The following is a 15527-nucleotide window of genomic DNA, read 5'->3' on the forward strand; positions in this document are numbered from 1 at the left end:
AAAGCTTGCCGGACACGAACATAACTAAACATATAGAAAAAAAATCAAGTATTTGCATGACAATGGTACCTTAATATGTTCTTAGTTGATTTCCTGTAGGTATAAATATTACATAGTCAATTAAAATAAATCTGCGATTTACTTGCTGAGAAACGCACACAGAGATATATATTTAGGGATGTGATACAACCTTCCTTTTTATAAATCGTAATATAATATCTAGTACAGTGTATTGCTATTGAAATAAACTGATTGTAAATAGGCCTGACTATTACTTTTCGATTGGATTGTTTGACGGAAGAACGAAGATTCCGTTAAATTAAAAATTTCACAATCCCTTCTTGATGTGCTTCTGATGTACGAAACGTAGTTCTCGGCAACGGATTTGTTAGATTTCAATTATCTACCTGGGACTATGCGCGGGAGGGGGAGGCGGCGGCGGCGGAGCAGGGCTCACGCTGGAGAAGTGAGCCATAGCAGGCTCATTTCCATCCGTCTTAGCCTACGACACGAAAATACATTACAACATACATCAAGTTATCCTTTATTACCAATATAATTAGTTCAGTCGCACAACTAAAATATAAATAAATAATATTAATAGATAGTTACTCCAGTTAAATTTTGTTTATAACAAAATTAAAACTTCAATCAAATTCCAATCAAATGACCTTGGATCTTCCTCTTCTTGGAAAATGTTTGCGTAAAAAATATTTAGATTTAAAAGGAAAATACCGATTATGCAACTTAAATTAGTATACTTAAAATATAGAGTGACTTTAATAATATTATGTTAGTTTCTAATAAATGAGTTTTCGACCGCGACGTCACCTGCGTATTAGAGTGGGGGGGGGGGGGGATATAAACAATAGAATACATGCTTCCTTGGAGTTCAAGCTTGAGACATATTTCATCCAATTCGGTTGAGTTGTTTAATTTATAATATTAATGTAAGTAAGTAGAGATTTAACCTTTTTAATAATTTTCTCAACGCCATCCATATTAGCATCATTCGATCCGTGGTTTGACATTTCCCAGGAGTTGTTCGCGTTTTGAGGGGCGTTGTCGGTCAGCTGATCAAATGTAAAACGGTTTATCAATATAGTACCAAGTAAATGTATGTGTAAAGATTTTAAATAAAAACCGAGCTCATTCAAAAATTCCATCGTGAGGGTATTTTTCAACATTAGGGTAGCTACTTTTTTTTTTTAATTTCAATGAACTCAAGCTGTAGTTATACCCTTATAAGCAGAAAAATAATTCCCTAACTCAGTTCCTAAATGACGGAGTCAGTTAAAAAGCTAGTATTTCTATGAAGATAATAAAAATCTTTGGCGTGATAATTTAAACCATAAAACTCTCCTATCATCGTGAAATTCATAGAATTAACCATTTTAGATATATCCTTTTAAATATTTCGTCAATATTTACCACAGTCGGTGGTGTGGTAGACGCATAATCGACGGCTGCCATCGACATATTGGTGGCGGTCACTGCCTTCCTCTTCTTTGTCTGCTTGGTATCCATAGCGTCTGTGTTGGTGATCACAGACTCCTGGTACATCGACGGTTTCGATATAGGCGCATGGACAACAGTGGCTGTGACTGGGCTGTTTGAAAAAAAATGTATGTAAATATTTTGCATAACGGACATAGCATCTTAGTTCCCAAGGTAGGCGTATGATGTAAGGGATGGTTAATATTTTTTTACAGAACCATAGGTTGTTCGCAATGGTGACCACTAACAATGAAGAGGCCGATTGGATGGGAAATAATATTTTATACAAGAAAAAAAACTCTCTTGTCTTTCTTGGCCACAATCCCACACGACCGGGATATTTAAACTAACAATAATAAAACTAAATTGACCCGACCCGTGGCCCTTGGACTTGAGATCTGCAGCTTCATGGACTAACGAAGCGAAGGTCCACAAATAAAATGTCAACAATCCCGTCCTAAGAACTTCTTCAACATGGTATTAAAAAAAAAAAACAAATTAAAGACGTATGCGTAATCGTCACACAACTCTAAAATACAATGATGACGATCGTATGAAAATATTTTAGTAATGTTACTAATACTTACGTCGGTGGCATCGGTATGGACGCGACGGAGGCGTTTATTGACGCGATTGAACTAATGACGCCTCCCGTCTCCGGCTGTTTCGCGCCGGGAGACAACGACGGAAGCGGAATCTTAGCGGTGTTGCTGCTCGGTGTCGATCCGCCGGAGCCTGAGACATAACTTTATAATATAAGAAAATATACCAAGAATTCTTATTCAATACTTACCGGTGCAGCGAGTCTGGGTTCAAACAATCGCTCACACACTTGAAGGGTGAGTGGGCCGGTGTATTGACAGGCATAAGGAACAGCGTAATGACAACAATAATTATCATCTAAGTACAAGTATCTACAGGCAAAAGTTACCGCATACACGAGACGGCAAATTTACGTGTTTGCTATTCTGCGCTCAAACGTGTAACCTATCGAATTATCCACATATAATATTTCTGTTCGTCGACCTTTGATCTGTGTGTGCGACTGCGAGTCGGTCGAGTGCTGCGGAGAGGGAGCGGGCGTGCTGTTCTTGCTACCGCCCCCGCCGTCTCCTGTAGATGATCCACGTCGAGATGGTGACTGCTTCTTCTTATCTAGATTATATATATAACATTACTGATATTATTTCAATAAAAAAAAAAACTATCAATCGACCAAATATACATTGAAAATAGATTTTCCGGGACCGGTCCACATCAGTCCAAAATGGTTACAATCTGAATCGATTGGAGTAAATGAATCTAAAAAAGACATCGTTTAAATTTGGACAAATTTAATCGATTCAAGAAAACACTACGAAGTCCCATTGAGCAATCCAATCCAAACGTCCGTCGTATCGGCTGCATCATCACGGTTAATATTACAACCGATATTGATACCACCGAGACGTGAAACTCTGCCATGGTTAGTATTGAAATCAACAGCTTATAATGTACCACTTACCGTTACGTTGACGACTAGATGCAACCACCATAAAGTTGTAATAATATCAATAAAATATGTAACAATCATCTAAATGATAAAAATGAGCGAAATATAATCAACGGCATCGATGAACTTTTTGATTGTATGTCAAAGCAATATTAATGTAAACAAAACCATGAAACAGAAAACTCTGCATGTCCGATATGCTTACGAACAGTAATGAACGAAGGGTATGAAATTACACACTACCATTTATATGAAGAGGGGATACGGAAAAACTAATGATTGCGGATTTTAAACGAATTTTTAAACGTGAATTAACCTTATAAATAATTTTTAATATCGATAAGTTGATGAGTGTATAATGACATGAGTGACCAGTGGAAGAAAGAGATTCCGAACCAAAAACATGATCCAGGGGCGACCAAAAAAAAAATTCCTGATGCGTCAAACTTTGAAAACAACAATTGGTGATTTAATCTTTAAAATCTTTCGATTGGTTAATAAAATCTCAACGCTCAAATGAGAGCAGTAATCAATTATGAAAATCAAGATACGAGACATTTAATCTTTTCATACAACTACCATACAATTTAACAGTTTTCATTGTCTATCTTTCATATTATTTATCCAAATGATACATTTGAGAGTGACCAACGATAACCTCTCTCAAAATGAAATCGTTTCAGGAATTGACAAGTTTTTAACGGTCGCCGCTTGGAATATATGACATGAGCAACACTGATATGCTTCTACATTGGGCATATACAGGACTATTGAAAAAATACCCGCATCATTTCAAATTTAGTTTTTTTTTTAACTAATAAAATAAATGTGCCAGGACATTTTAAATTTTTTATTATTATTTTTAAATTAAAATCGGAATTTCTAGAAGATATTTATCGAAGTGAAAGAGACTAAAGTTAACATTAAAGTGGAATTCCTAAGCTGTCAAAAATCAGACGCGGCGTATGACAGCAAAATAGTGGACGTATTATATAATATATAATAACTATTGACCCTGGTGTATAAACTATTAATGAATAAAAACAATATATTAATTAAGTTCCATGGAATGTTTATGAATTTATATTATTCGTTTACCAACCTTTCATTCAGTGGGAATTGGTTAGAGAGGACTAATTGATTAGTATATATGTATATTCGTTATATATAAAACGTTATCAAACCTTACTGACACTTAATCAAAAATAGTCTACATGTACATCCAAACATGTGAAATAAATCGATGAAAACTTTACCTATTATGTAAATTTATATTGATTTGTATGAACAAAACTAAATAAAAATAACCAAACTACGACATAAGACTCAGCGGCTGTTTGTAATTGAGTCCACGATCTTCGAAAAATATATCTGTTCTATCCTACCTATTACGGACTCAAAAACAAAACCATTATGTCATTGAACCTTCGTTTATACAACATACAAAATCGGGATAACATGCTATCAGACAGTAACAGCCTCCTTTTTCGACGAGAGGAGAAAGATTTGGATAAGCCAGTAGTATATTTATGGGCATATAACAGCACAGGTCTCATAGTTGGCAACGCAGTTTGGAATAATTCTAACAACGCAAATGTCATGTCATGTGACGTAATAATCTGCCTTTATTATATAAATAAAATACCAACCTTAAAAAAATGTCCGTTCCGTTTCTGACTAAAAATAATGTTATCACTTTCTTAAATGCCATTGATGTGATCAAAATTCGGCCAAATATCTCTAATTACAGTGAATATTAAAAAAAAAAATCAGTTGAAAACCGTCGAAGAACAAACATATCACAATCGGGGGGCGGGGCTGTAATTATTTACGGGTACGTTTGCAAGAGCCCTATATTCACAACAGAGCAGCCATCTATCTACGACTACATAAAGAGTATCAAAGTTTTGGAACCAACGTTTGTCGTGTCTGTGCTTCCGATAGGTAGCCAGCTCTATGATGTCTTGATAAATATCTGCATTGAATCAGTTCAATACATCCAATTAGTTGGTTTATTTACGTTCTCGTTAGGTCGTAAGTAGATTTCATTTGAATAGAGCCTAATGATATCAATAGAATTTATCGTAAACAGACTTATTTAGCTCAATTTCTTGTAATGTCTCAATAGAATAAAAATAGACAAAATCTAGATACGACCTTCCAAAGGCATTATACGAATTAATAATGTCTCGATCTTCTTCAACTTAAAGACATTTCATACATTTTTAATGAGTGAATAAAATTTTCTCGAAGCATTCATGACATCTTTTTCGACTTCGCGAATTGCAAATACTGGTTTAATACTAATTTTAATATTTTAAATATTAAACTATTCAACTAAAAGCGAAATATAAAATTAACTAGTTTGGTCCAATTATTTTTTTACATGAATTTTAATTAATAAAATATTTAATAAATTCTTGTTTAATTTTAAGCATTAATAATCAACTAATATACCTAAAATATTTGAATACTGAGTCTACTAAATTATAGAATTAATTAATCAACAAAGTTTAATTTCATCTAAACTCACCAGATATATAAATAATATTTAAGAGGGGGAAACTTACCCATCGGTAGTGGCGTGTTTGTGGGCGTCTTCACCGTATTCGGCGTATTCTTCCCAGAAGCGCCCCCGCTTGAATGCGATGATTTGCGACCGGGCTACAATACACAAAAACAGCCATTTTAATCGAAATAGCAAATATAAAGATATGTATTTACTTATGTTTTAAAAAAAAAAACGAAACAAAAATACCATTGCAATTTGTAAACTTATCAAAATTTCAAAAGGAAGCAATACCTTCAACGGAAAGAAGATTATATTCGAAGAAACTACGTGATTATCATCGACATATTTAAATAGAATGTCTAATGTCACAACTCAGCCATGAGATAATCATCTAATCTATATTGTAATGTATCTCAGAAATATTCGATAGATCGATAGATTAGGCAGACGAAGTTCAAGGCCCTACTCTCCTGCGTCGTCGTGAATTCATATGGATAGTATATTCGTATGGAATATATCGTTCGTGTGAGTTAACAGAATGTGCGCTTAATTGAATGAAAGAATTGAGTTTTCCCGTATGTCGCACGTACCCCTTTAGCTTTGGCGGTGTGCGTGGGTGTCGCGCTGCCGGTGGCCATCGGCGAAGCCTCGCCCTCCTTCTCGCTCGAGTCGCTCGACTGGCTGTCGTGCGACACCGGCTTGTAGGGCGGGATCGTCTTCACGTTACCGCCCTTTTTCTGTACAATCAACACGCCTTGCTATATCCGTAGCTAAAGGGGGATCCCCAGAATTTTGATAACAGTTACGACAGAATTTGATACAGTTACGGAGTTGAGATGTTTCAGCCAAAATCAGTATTCTATTGTCGATTACGATTTCGATTTCGAACGCTTGATAATATTTCTTCCACGAACTTGCAGTGACTTTTGATTTATGTTATTTTGCGATCGCCCCTTTTTAGTAACCCGCTTTTATATCACTTCAAGATGATTATAATAAATATAAGTTGGAATACTTCAAAAGATAGATTGGTGAAATAATATTTAAAGCCTATTTTAGTACGTCTAGTTAAGACATTGTATATTCCAAAAACATCAGAAAGGCATGAATATTACTTGACTGGACAGTAGAAAATTGATTTCGGTTGCTTTCGTCGGTTTTTCCCACGAATGATTTTTTTCTTTAACGTCTATTTCGTCTCGTGTGAACCCATGGTATGGAGAACTCGGTCAGTGTATCAGCGTTCCCGATAACACATGCATGATTTGGTAATATGATCCTATAGCCTATTAGTTTTTCGTTTATAATCTACTTCCTGTTTGAATATTTAATCCTGTTTGGATTTGTGCATGAAACATTTTGTAATTAGACGATGATGATGACGTGATATGATTCTATAAATTGCAAATGTATGTATAATGAATATATTCATATTTATAATTAAATAAAAAACAACAAACCGACTCCATTTGTATTGTTCAAATTCAATGAAATCGGTTTAGACGATATTTCAATGAAATACTAATAACATTTACAGTAGCTTTCCAAAAAAAAAAAAACAGTGTAAAATGTGTGTCAAAATATAGCTACACCAAGATATAGTGATGAGAATGAAGGGGAAGGAAATAATAATAAGTAGGTATAACCAAACAGATGAGAATGACTGCGGTATACCTACTTATAAAAAAAAACTATATTAAATCACCGGACTGACATTCAGACATATCGGATGAACTATATACTATCATGCTTTTTAAAATGGTCGTGTTATATATTAATGTTCCGAAAAAGAATGATACGATATGAAAATGTCAATAAAATAGAAAATTATAAACTGCAAAATATGAACCAAACACAAACACAAAACGAACAAACAATAAGAGAGTACTTTAATGTCTGATGTCTGAGACGAAAACTGGAAAATTAGTACATTAATACACCTTTCAACTTTATGTTACTGCTCAACAAGGTACACGAGACAGAAGTGAAACATGTTTTCGTCTAAAACGTAAAGACTGAAACGTTATATTTAGGAATATTGCATTCAAATTCGACCTATAAATATTAACATCGTGCCCAAAGAAGTTTCACTTCGGAAAATATTTCATATGAACAGAAAACATAATAACAGTGACCACGACAACCGGTTTAGTGCGATTATTTTGAAATTAGAACCACATATCAGGGTAACATCGCTGTAAGTATTGTAGTACAAGCGTACACAACGGACACAAAATGATGCTGGTTGTTGAAATATCGACAGTCTACAGTGAATGACCTAAAGACTCAGTTTCTGAAACGATGTTCAAAGTCGAAACCACTGATTTGGCCTTAGATGAGGACGCGACCAACGAGCGTCCAGATTTAAGCCGAATTAATTCATTTCACTTTCAGCAATGTTTCGAAAACTGTAGGTAAGACTAATAAATGTGATGATTCGTGTAAACCTGCTGAGAGATGATTCTGAATTCAAATCAACTTACTCAGTGTTAAATACACCAGTGAGAACTAAACACAAACGTACTTACCAGCGATCTTTAAGTTTCTGTATAAATAGAATATGGAGATTCATGGCTGTGGATGCATATCGTACACTTACTTCATTAGTGGCTGAGCCATTTGCGTGGATACTCGTCAGTCATCAGTTTATTAACGTGTCTGTGCGCTCGATCTCATGATCGTTGCTCGTGGTTTCAACCTACTGTGTCCTCTTTAGATGATATATCTAAGTCCTAATGTCTACGGGAAGTGGTGATCACGTAACATCAGATGGTCCATGACGTGTATGCGCCACTTCTGGGCTCTTAACCTATATTTGAATAAAAGGTTCATAGCAGGCGAACGCTGATGATGATGACGTGTGATTTCATTTGCTTGAAATTATTTCAATTTACAAAAAAAAAAGTAAACCTCTCTTCGCATGACTACGTACCTCTTAAATATATGACTATTGTTGTATCGGTACGCGTGAATCTAATTACACACGAGGACGTTTTGCCCTCGCCTTTATTGGATGCAAATTTGAAAGACAAGCAAATATCTGTGAAACTATAGCCTATTCCAACTGCAGGAGGACAAGAGCCAAATAAAAGGCATTTGACATCGAATTCATGCGATATCATTGGTCAAGAGATTGAATAAATGTGTGACATTGAATGATTTACGCAAAAATGGCAATAACTTTGTAACTTTGGAAGTAAAATTAAAGTGTATATAAGCAGTGAAGTGGAATAGTGTTGTATATTAAAAACATATCAATGAAGAACTGTTAGTGGTGTGCAATATAGAGTACGTTGGAATAGGCTATGTGTGGAAATACTCACCTCTCTGAAACGCTGCTTGTAAACTTGGAAGTTAATATTACAATGTCGACTCCTGCTTGTGCCATTGCTACTTAATATAAAAAATTCAATATACCCAAAACAAAACCATACCATAGAACAACAATTACTCACCGATTTTTTAACAAATTCTGCGTGGTAAGCCATTTTCAGGCAACTACCCTCCTAACTAAAATAAATATCGTTCTATCCCTTTCTAAAAAGCCTAAATTTCCTTCTACCGCTTTATATACCTGACATATAAATATAAATCCGTTTCTTTCACATCTTCATTCAGCCGCAGTTAAAGGTGTCACCTTATCATGAGCATATCTGCCGGTACTTACCAATTTGCTGTAATGATGCTGGCAGTAGCCGCAGTATTTGACATTGTCGAGATAATTGCCGGCTTCCTCGCAGAGCAGACCGAGGCTTTGGGCGCAGGTCACGTGGAACTGTTGTTTACATCCTGGAGACGACAGCACATTTTTTATCCTGGTCTGATGATAATCATCTATTCAGAAACTTTGGCTCAAAATACATTCGCCATACAAGATGAGCTTAAATGAAGAGTTCGACAATGTACAGTTACCGAGTGTCGTTTTCAACACAAAATCACCTAATTGGTACAATACAATTATTCTAATTCTCCGCCATTTTATATGTGGTCTGAAATTAATCTTCAATGTAGAAAACCAGGCGTTGTATCACACCCACAGTTTCTAAATCGATGCATTTCTTCTGACTGCCATTAAGGCACTAGACTGAATTTGAAAAAAAAAAAAGGCAATCTGTGTTTATTATTCGGGAGACCCTGAATAATGGATATGGAACAAAAGTATGTGTGAACAGGACTAAAATAATTAAAAGACAAAAACCAACTTTTTCAACTAATATTTTAGAAACGCTTAAGGATGAAAATCATATTTCATACAATTAGTACAGTGACATGTATGTCTCGCTTACATACCAGATTTGTTGCATTGCATGCAGGCACCGGCGTTGGAGCGGTGAGTTTTACCCATATCTTGACAGATGTAGCATGTCTGAAAAGAATATTTATGTACAAATCATATCAGGTAATCAATAATAGGTCATAATTAATAGGAGCTACCCTAACATATATATTTTCTTTACCTTGTTGTAACGTTCAGGTGGAATCAGCCGTAGTACAATGGGCTCCATGGAGGTAACGTTTCCAAACCTCACTTCCGGTATATATAGGGCGCAGACTACGTGAGCCCAACCCCCTGTGTCTGTTCGCTTCAGTGCCCCAGATTTAGATGGACACAATTCACATCTCTGAAAAAATTAAAAAACAAAACATTTGGTAAACCGATGAAATCTAATTTTGAAAGAATATTCTGTAAAATCAAATTTTATAAAATATTCAACTTACAACTTTGCCCTTCGTCTCTGGGCTTTCACATTTTCTGCAGTACCAAGGTCCAGTCGGTACAGCAATTATTCCATAGCAAGCTGCAACAAAAACCATACATATAAAATATTAAGAAATATTATATAAATTACAATTATGTTGGGTTTCTGTATATTTGATATCGTTAAAACCTTTAACATATACATGTCAAGTTGAGGAGTGTTAGTATTGTTAGTATGTACATGTATTAAATCAAACAAGTACCTTGATGCACTGCCACAGTACAGCCATTGCCATCACAATAGACCAGCGGGTTGTCTGGCCAACCGCGCTCGTCTGAGCACACACAGCAACCGCCAACCATCTCCTTCATAATCTCCTTCATATTGAAGGAAGCATTATTGCACTAAACCTGTTCACAATTATTGAAAACAATTACATTATGGTATCATTGAAATAAATGCATTTTTTTAAAATGGAATGGAATGGAAATGAATAAATAAATATTATATAATTGAGATAATAATAATTAAATATATTTATAATAATTGTTATATACAACTCAATCTCCAAAAATGTATTATTTATTTTAAAAAAAAAAAACATTTTTCCATAACAGTTAGCAACAGCCAATTCTAATAGAGCATGAATCTGAATAATATCTCAGATAAATATTGTATTTAGTAATTAATTAAAAATCAGCTGATGTGAAAATTTCTGATTCTATGGTCATTATTTCCAAAGAATTAGTTAGAAAGATCCTTTGGGACACACTTATTGCCATGTGACAATATTTTACAATCATCTAAAACAATATACGTATATTATAATGTTAAAATAATCTTTTAAAAAACAAACTTCCATCTAACTCATATAGAAGAAGTAATGAGGATTAGTCTACTAGATTATTTTGTTTAAAAGTCAGTCACAAGATTCAACACGCACATACAAACACCTCAAGTCAAATGAAAGCTTGTTTTATAAACTAGACATGTGATATGGTTATGAAGATGGAGATATATAGAAAATGATTAAAATGCTAGAGTGCTTGATCAACAAAGAATGTTTGTGTATTTTATTTAAGGTGGTCCTATTGATATTTACATTCGGAAAACAAAAATATCTTTTCTTAGTACATTCTAGAAACCACAGTCACAATATCACAGCTATGGTTAAATGGAGACATTTTATTTTATATGGTTTTTGAACACAACTGCTTCTATTTATGAAATATCACTACTTCAATATATAAATATCATTTTTAACAATAAATATAGTATAATCTATATCCACTTATGTATAAGAAGTCTTAATAAAGCCATTTATTTCACTATTTTTATAATATTATACAGATTATATTATTGACATTGGAATTTGTCTTTGGATCTAAAGAAAACTAAAATATATCTTCGAATTCATTGTGTTTTTTGGCATATGGCTTCCAAATCTCTGGCATTGTATTTAATACTCGGCAAGAACAGTCCAGTTTGGACCCAAAGTGGACAAGACATCTCCACTTTTGAATAAATCACTCATTGCATTCAATTAGTCCTAGTGACTATTTGCTTCAATTATTTGTTATAGGCCAATTTTAAATGGCCTATATAATTTATATTATATAATTAGTCCATATCTGATTCTGTCCCTGTTTGGTTCCTAAATACTTCTATCCATGCCTTATGCAAAGCACAATGCAAGTTTTGACAATCTACCTCCTTCCTCATTCCTAATATGCATGCTTAAATCATTGCTCTTCTTTATTTCTTAGACACTTAGTATTTTATCCATTCACAAGCTATTATTACGTTGAATTGGTGATTGAGTCACTGGGAAGATTTTTCACGAAGATTTTTGAAGAAGATCACCGGGAATTTATCTTTTGTAAACATTTCTCACATAATGGAAACTGTTTCCATATACTTCATGTCAACCCTACTTTTCTATCTTTGTCCATGAGTTCAAATTTCCTGTCCTAACAGGATATTATCAGCTTGGGAATCTCAAATGGTTTAGGAGACTATTGTTGATATAAAAACCATTTTGTACTGGAACCGAGATCACATTAAACAGCTTGGGAGGTTACATGTCTCCTTGTCTGATCAGATTAGTACATTTAATCTGTAGTTTTATGTAGCCTTACTTATTTGTTTTTAATATTGAAAATCAATTATCAAAATTTGGGATTTGTATCAATTTTATCCCCAATTTCTTTGAATGTGCACAGTGCATATATATTTAATAACCAAACTCAATGTTTTTATTTATTTAACTCAATACTCATGTAATGTTAATTTTCGGTAAAATTTGAAGGTTCATATTTCCCGATATTCAATGATCAGCACAATTTTTACTATTTCAATATAGGTATTTTTCATTGCTTGTTGTCTTAGAATATGGTAATGTATTATTGAATACTTTAGAATAGGGGATCAAGGCAACATGAACAGGTTTCAGATATCATAGAATCTCTCCAAAATTTGTTTGATTTCTTGGGGTGATCAATGGTACTATTCTGATAACTTAATACTGTTAACTTGCTATTAACAAGATTTAAATTATGTTTATAATTTCTGGCAACAGACTATTGTAGTATTTGTATTTGCTTTTGACTAATAACAAAGGACTGTCAACCACCATTCACTATAAATTTCTAAATTAATAAATCCCACTCAAAAGGCAACCAGTAAATATTATTAAAATTAGAACTTTATTGAGTGCAATCTTGATGAGGTAATTGCTGCTTGATTTTAAAAAGATAAATTTAAAGTACATGTAGATGTGTAAAAAAATATGTTGTTTCTGTTTTAACATTAATTTAGCATCCTTTTTGGAAGACAAGCTAACAAAAAATATTGGTTTGTATACTCTATTCCAACCATAAGAGGAGAAAAGCTAAATAAAAAACATTTGACAGCAAATTGACGCAAAATCATTGACCAAGAGCTTGATTAATCTATGATATTCACTATGGATTTGCAGATAAAACGCGTTTTAAACATTGACAAAACTGTTATAGAAATTTCGGAAGTAAAATTAAAGTGGAAATAAGTTGTTAAATGGATAGTATGTAGTTAAATTATAAATAAAGATATATAAATCATAAACTCTTAGTAGATATTTGATTAGTTATATATATATATGACTGAAAGACAATTGCATGTGGCAGAGATGAGAAAGCTGAGAGGAATGTGTGGTGTTACACAAATGGATAGAGTAAGGAATGAGTACATAAGAGGAAGTTTGAAAGTGGCACCGGTAACCGAGAAGCTATCTGGAAACCGGCTGTCTTGGTATGGGTATGTTACACAAAGGAATGAGGACCATGTTGTGAGAAAGGTTTTGAGAATGGATGTGGATGGATATAGAGGTAGGGGACGACCCAAAAAACGATGGATGGATTGTGTGAAAGACTATATGGTTAGAAAGAATGTTATTTGTGAGAGGACATCTGACAGAGAAGTATGGAAGAAGAAGACATGCTGCGCCGACCCCAAGTAAAATTGGGGTAAGGGCAAGAGGATGATGATGATGAAACTCTTAGTAGAACACAATAAAGCTGAGTTATTAGCAAATTGCATGAAACAGGTAAATCTAAGATTTGTTTATCTTTGTTCCTACTTCCATTAGAATAGGCTATATCATTTTGTGATCTGCATTAGAATCAAAGCCTACAGCTCTTGCCCCATAAGACAAGGGCAAAACTGCAACAATATTAACTTTGAAATACCTGATAATGGTACAGATATTATAATGTCATAAATGTAACCTATCTAAAACATATACTTCACCACAATTAATAAAAACTGTCTTATATTTTATACTTTCAATAAAAATAATACAATCTTCTGAAATATAGCAGCCATTCCCTTTAAAACTGTTTTTAAGTGAAACTTCTTTGAGCACAATAAGAGTAAAATTTCAAGGTTAAACTTGAGTGCAATATATATACAAATAATATTTAATTTGAATTTTTCTGACAAAGAGAGAATTCAGTTTTCTGACATGTAACTGCATTTGCTTAGTTTTTTACCAATTTCATTATTTTTGTATATTGGTTAAGAATTATGTTTAGGATCCATGTGGACGAGCTTTGTTTAGAGATTCAGCCTTATACCACACTAACTTTACAATTTCATTTCACATTACTGGATTATTAAAGTGATTTTTAGCTTAAATTTTTAAATTACATTAATTTTATATTTGGTTGTTTGTTTAAACAGCAATATTACACAATTTTACTAAGATTTGATAAAAGAAAACAGATGGAGCCATTTACACCAACTATAGATAAATCATGCTTGATATTCGATATAAATAATCTAAAACTGATTTGTAAAATACAAAAACGATGTACCAATAAGAAACAACGAAAATTCACTTAGAATGCACTTTCGGTTTTACAAGTCACTTAGAATATGAAAACTTATTTTATTCAAATATTATAGTTTTTCACTCTATCTTTAAGTTCTATTTTAATGATTTAGATATTATTCTGACAGAAGACAGAGCGGCACTACAGTTTCGCTGTAGCTCGTAAGCACAACTGTTGCTTGACATCTGCACTGTGCATTGGTCCTGCACCTAATCAATAACTTAGATTTAAAGCAGCGTGGACACGCGTATTATGAACCAGTTACATAATCATAATTTTTCTATTAACGACGTAGAAATATGGTGTAACAGTAATAAATAAATGTATATTCTATGGAAAAAAGAATAAATTATAGTTGAGATTCGACCTGCCTATTAATGGATGAAATATGTAACATGGAGATGATGAAGATACAACTTCCATCGAATTATTATATATTTACCGAAAAAAAAACCACATCCGTTCATTGTTGAGGAATATCAATATCCCGGCACTACTTATTCATTCATCATTTCTTTTGATTATTGACAAGCATGTCACCTCACCTGCTCCTAGCGTTATTGAATAAAAATGAAGTCAACACACGCGATATGAATTAATATGAAATTTAACTAAAATAAATTTTCAAAACGATTCTGTAATCAGACCAAATTATTGTTAACACGCCTTAATTACAATATTACGATCTTTACTCTGGCTTCCATTAGACACAAGCCATGTTGATTACTGATTGGATGCATTTTGTTTTGTTGATGCAAATGCTCGGAGGCATGTACGAAGTTCGCTATAAATATATACTCAACATTTAATTCAAAATCAAATAAATAAATTATTCACACGATATTTTTTGCTAACACAAAATCACATTAAAATATATTATTTTTCAAAATATTTTCTGTATTGTGAGTTGATGTTAGAAAGAGAGGCAGCTATTAGTTACATGAGAGGCAATACCT

The 15527-nt window shown here is 33.5% G+C and overlaps 1 protein-coding gene across 7 annotated transcripts in view; it reads right to left on the reverse strand.

Annotated features, from left to right (window-relative positions):
* The window catches only part of LOC113404116 (protein AF-10-like), a 39148-nt gene extending 23832 nt beyond the window's left edge, over nt 1–15316 (reverse strand). For 3 of the 7 annotated variants that reach the window (XM_064220344.1, XM_064220342.1, XM_064220341.1), the window contains exons 1-14: nt 15117–15316; nt 10464–10611; nt 10221–10300; nt 9959–10123; nt 9792–9867; nt 9169–9290; nt 6092–6238; nt 5560–5653; nt 4908–4964; nt 2524–2652; nt 2085–2232; nt 1432–1609; nt 972–1073; nt 408–502 (exon numbers count right to left, since the gene is read on the reverse strand). In XM_064220344.1, the coding sequence (XP_064076414.1) occupies nt 408–502; nt 972–1073; nt 1432–1609; nt 2085–2232; nt 2524–2652; nt 4908–4964; nt 5560–5653; nt 6092–6238; nt 9169–9290; nt 9792–9867; nt 9959–10123; nt 10221–10300; nt 10464–10584 (1514 nt within the window). In that variant the 5' untranslated portion in view covers nt 10585–10611; nt 15117–15316. Of the gene's footprint in view, nt 1–407; nt 503–971; nt 1074–1431; nt 1610–2084; nt 2233–2523; nt 2653–4907; nt 4965–5559; nt 5654–6091; nt 6239–9168; nt 9291–9791; nt 9868–9958; nt 10124–10220; nt 10301–10463; nt 10612–15013 lie in introns of all 7 variants that reach the window. The other 4 variants (XM_026644890.2, XM_064220345.1, XM_064220343.1 and 1 more) reach the window with 4 other exon arrangements.
* Nucleotides 15317–15527: the final 211 nt, after the last annotated feature.

Source organism: Vanessa tameamea, chromosome Z (assembly GCF_037043105.1).
Source record: "Vanessa tameamea isolate UH-Manoa-2023 chromosome Z, ilVanTame1 primary haplotype, whole genome shotgun sequence".
Lineage (NCBI taxonomy): Eukaryota > Metazoa > Arthropoda > Insecta > Lepidoptera > Nymphalidae > Vanessa > Vanessa tameamea.